The 4,387-nt window shown below is 34.5% G+C and overlaps 1 protein-coding gene across 1 annotated transcript; it reads left to right on the forward strand.

The window, feature by feature from the left end:
- Positions 1–610: 610 nt before the first annotated feature.
- LOC142639448 (vacuolar protein sorting-associated protein 55 homolog) lies at positions 611–1,127 on the forward strand (the record flags this gene model as incomplete). Its single annotated transcript, XM_075813624.1, has 2 exons — positions 611–705; positions 944–1,127. Coding segments are annotated over 2 exons (279 nt in total), but the record flags the coding sequence as incomplete, so codon positions are not given.
- Positions 1,128–4,387: the final 3,260 nt, after the last annotated feature.

A 4,387-nucleotide genomic window follows, 5' to 3' on the forward strand; every position in this document is an offset into this window, starting at 1 on the left:
ACTTGACTGTTAAGGATTGGTTGCCAGATTAATCATTCATTTTATACAGGAAATATTGGATGAAGACGATGAGAAATTACGAAATCTTAAACAGGAGTGGGGTGTTCAGATATATGCGGCTGTTGTTACAGCATTGAAAGAGATGAATGAGTATAATCCAAGCGGCCGATACATCATTCCTGAGCTTTGGAACTTCAAAGAAGATAGGAAAGCTACATTAAAGGAGGTCATCAGTTATATAGTGAAGTATATCAAGGCACTTAAGCGCAGCAAATCATTCATCTCATATTTGAAGGGAATTTCTAGCTTTTGGCTACTTGGCACTTATTATACCAGCAATGATGTTATCACCAATGATTTTAGTGATGCTTCACCAAAACAGAGAGGGATTCCTAAAATGAAAGAAAAGACTAGAGCTATTTATGGCAAATAATTCAGGGTCTCTCATTTATTATTTTTATTTTTTGCTTGACTTTTCTTCGCTGTTGATAGGCTTGTGCAATATACGGCAATTGGTGGCCCATGTTATCAGGTTAGTGAGGATATTGCAAGTTGATTACCTCATTTATGATTTTTGGTACATTTTAAAGGTTGATGATTTTGATTTATTTTACCTGCATCTCTCATGTATGTGCTGGTGCCTATGCCTTGCTTATTCTTTGGAGGTGGTTCCACTCAGTTTCTGACTAGCTGGGATGGTGGGGGGTTAGTATTGCTTAAACTAAGCCCTTTTAACATTAATATTTTTTTTCACGATGTAACCTGTATCCGTGTATAAACTTTGTAAATGAAACTTTGATATACATGTGTATGTTTAGTAGGTAGTGGCCTTTTTAATACTTGTCTCATACTGCTTCCAATTGAGACTTTTTATTATTATTATTATTATTATTATTTATATATTTTATAATTTTCTTTTCTGTTTGTCAATTATATAATGCAGTTGGATAGATGCTGCTAAATTTATGACTGGAGCATCGGCTGTGGGGAGCATTACGATTCCTATTATCCTTAGACATGCTCATATGATTGAGATAAGAGCTATGCTTATCGAGTTCACATCCTTCTTCATTTTTGCTTGCACTGTCATGTGTTTCCACCGAGCCAATCTTGAAGAAGACTGGTGATAAACATCAAACATGGTGCTGAACACTTACCCCAGTGATTGTGTAACTATTTTTAAGATTATGGCGTAAATATATGGCAAAGATAGAAAAAAATTTCCTTCTTTGTAAAATCTGTTCAATCAACTTGTGTTTGGCTTTAATCCCTTACTACTTTGGGTTCTTATCGACATGGGAGTTGTGATTGATATGTAATTTTGGCTTTTCAACATTGTGATATATAAAATTTAAAGGCTTCATTTTGTTATAAATGTGATGGACATGTTCCAATATAAAAAAATTGTCCCTAATAACATTTTCTTGGTAATCGATAATGCTCTATAAAGGTAGCGTTTAGCAATGTACTCCAGAAATTAAGGCCCACGTCACACAGCTCGAGTATCAAATGGCATGATACACTTAAAAAATGGGGGCCAACCCAGATCAATACTCGAGTTTCAGGGACTCGGGTACTGTGTTAAAAGTACCCGAGTACACGAAGCTCGAGTATCAAACGGCATTATTCAGGCATTATATGGAGGCCAATCCAGATTGGTACCCGAGTTTAGTGGACTCGGGTACCAGATCATACAGTACTCGAGTTCATCAAACTCGAGTACCAGGGGACTTTTTTTTAAATCCGAAATGCCATGCTGGCATGCCACGGTGGACCTAGAAAATCCGGTACTCGAGCTCACCAAGCTCGAGTACTAGAAAAAGTGGTATTTCACCAAGCTCGAGGCCTTCCTCATCTCTTAGGACTCCTGCCTTATCTTCCTCAACTCAGTATACTCAACAACTCGAGGGTCGAGTAGAAGAACTCCAAGATGCAAACTACAGGCTGGAGGGTCAAGTAGAAGAGCTCCAAGATGCAAACTTCAGGCTAGAGGAGAAGATGGATTGCATCATACAATATTTGAGGAGTAAGGGTGACAGTGACATTTGTGATAGTGGGGGGAGCTCATCTACTAACTAGAACACATCCTGGTTAGTGTTTTATTTGCCTACCTAAGAGCATTAGTATTGGAGCTTGTATATGGTATATGTTGCTATATTTTAGCATAAAAACACAAAAACAAAAATTACCCTGTCTCTCATTTGTAAACATTTTTACAACTGTGCTATAGTAACCTCTTATATGTATGAGGGTACCGTAGCACAATTGTGTTTTTTGTTAAATGATGGTGATGGGTTTTTTGTTTGTGGTGGTAGTTAGATTTTTTTGTTTAATGGTGGTGGTGGGTTTTGTGTTAATGATGGTAACTGGATTTTTTGTTTATTGTGTGGTTGGGTTTTTTTGTTTATGGTGGTGGTTGGATTTTTTGTTTAATGTTGGTAGTAGGTTATTTGTTTATTGTGATGACTGGGTTTTTTTGTTTATGGTAGTAACTATGATTTTGTATTAATGGTGGTGACTGTGTTTTTTGTTTAATGGTGGTGGTGGGTTTTTTGTTTATGGTGGTGGCTGAGTTTTTTGTTTAATGTTGGTGATGAGTTTTTTGTATATAGTGATGGTTGGGTTTTTTGTTTATAGCGATGGGCTAGTTTTTGTGTTAATGGTAGTGGCTATGTTTTTTGTTTAACAGTGGTGGTGGGTTTTTTGTTTATGGTAGTGGCTGGGTTTTTGTGTTAATGGTGGTGACTGTGCTTTTTGTTTAATGGTAGTGGTTGGGTTTTTTGATTATGGTAGTGGCTGAGTTTTTGTGTTAATGTTGGTGGCTGTGTTTTTTGTTTAATAGTGGTGGTGGGTTTTTTGTTTGTGGTGGTGGCTGAGTTTTTTGTTTATTGTGATGACTGAGTTTTTTGTTTATGGTAGTGGCTGAATTTTTGTGTTAATGGGTGGTGGATATGTTTTTTGTTTAATGGTGGTGGTGGGTTTTTTGTTTATGGTGGTGGCCGTGGTTTTTGTTTAATAGTGGTGGCTAGTTTTTTTTTTTAATAGTGTTGGCTAGATTTTTTATTCGTTGTGGTGGGTGGGTTTGTGTTTATGATGGTGGCTGAGTTTTTTTTTTGGATTTCACTTTATTTGTTTTGTTTTAAATTGGAATTTTTCTGCATTCTTTATGATTTCTCCGTAATTTGTAATGTAGGTTTGGTTTTTATTTGATGAGAATGTTGTTGGTCTTCTTTATTTGATAGTTTGGCTTCATATGATTTTGCATTATGATTATTTTGTCTAGTTTGTTATTGGGTATTCTGTGGACATTTTTTGCATTGTCTTACTAATAATAATCTTTTTGTTGTTGATGTTGTAGTACATCTTATTAGGGATATGGGTTTGCAGTCTAGTTTGTTATTAATGTATTTTCCTTGATACTTGTGCAGATTTGGGATTGGTGTCAAAAAGATAGCTTTTGTGGGACTACTTGAACTTAATTAATTTTCTGTAAAGTTTGGAAGTTAAGACATTATTTGTATGTAAATGGTTGTAATTATTTGTGAACATCTTTATTGCATTTTTAGATTGTATGGATTTTACTTATGGATTTGGTTAGAAATGAATGAATGTTTTTTTTTTTTTTATGGATTTGGTTAGAAATGAATGGATGCTTTTTTATTATTATTATTATGGATTTGGTTAGAAATGAACAGGTTAATGTAATGACAAGTAAATGTAAAGAATATTAATAAAAAATTAAAATTGGTGACGATAATTTTTGTTGCCATATTTGACTATAAGCAGAAATTGGTGACAAAATAATTTGTCAATTGATCTATTGAAATTAAAAAAAAAAAAAAAAGATTGGTGACGCAAAACTTTGTCACCTGATCTATTGAAATTGGGAAAAAAATACATTTGGTGACGAAATATTTCGTCACTGGAAATAAGGTTTAGTGACGAAAATATTAGGTGATGAAAAACTTTTGTCACCTGTCATTTTTTATTGGTGACGAAAAAATTTCGTCACCTATCATTTATTAATTGGTGACAAAACATTTTCATCACTAATACATTCTGTGACGAAGCTAAGGTGACGAATGCTGTTTCGTCACCATATGTATTCGGTGACGAAATAAAGACATATTGTGAGGAAAAGTTTTGTCACCATAGTCTATTTTTGTTGTAGTGGAAAAAGATGGTATTGGGCCGATTTTGCTCAAAACAACAATTGGAAAATTGAAAGATATCAATCTCATTTGATGAAAGCCCAAAGTTGTCAGTCTCATTCGTGGTGCGCCAAAAAAGCCTCGATTTGTTTTACCACCGTCAACTACATTTTGCTCCTATCATCAATTACACCACTTAATATTTTTTAATTAGATGCAAATTTTGTCAAATCTAA

Source organism: Castanea sativa, chromosome 6, assembly GCF_040712315.1.
Source record: "Castanea sativa cultivar Marrone di Chiusa Pesio chromosome 6, ASM4071231v1".
Taxonomy (NCBI): domain Eukaryota; kingdom Viridiplantae; phylum Streptophyta; class Magnoliopsida; order Fagales; family Fagaceae; genus Castanea; species Castanea sativa.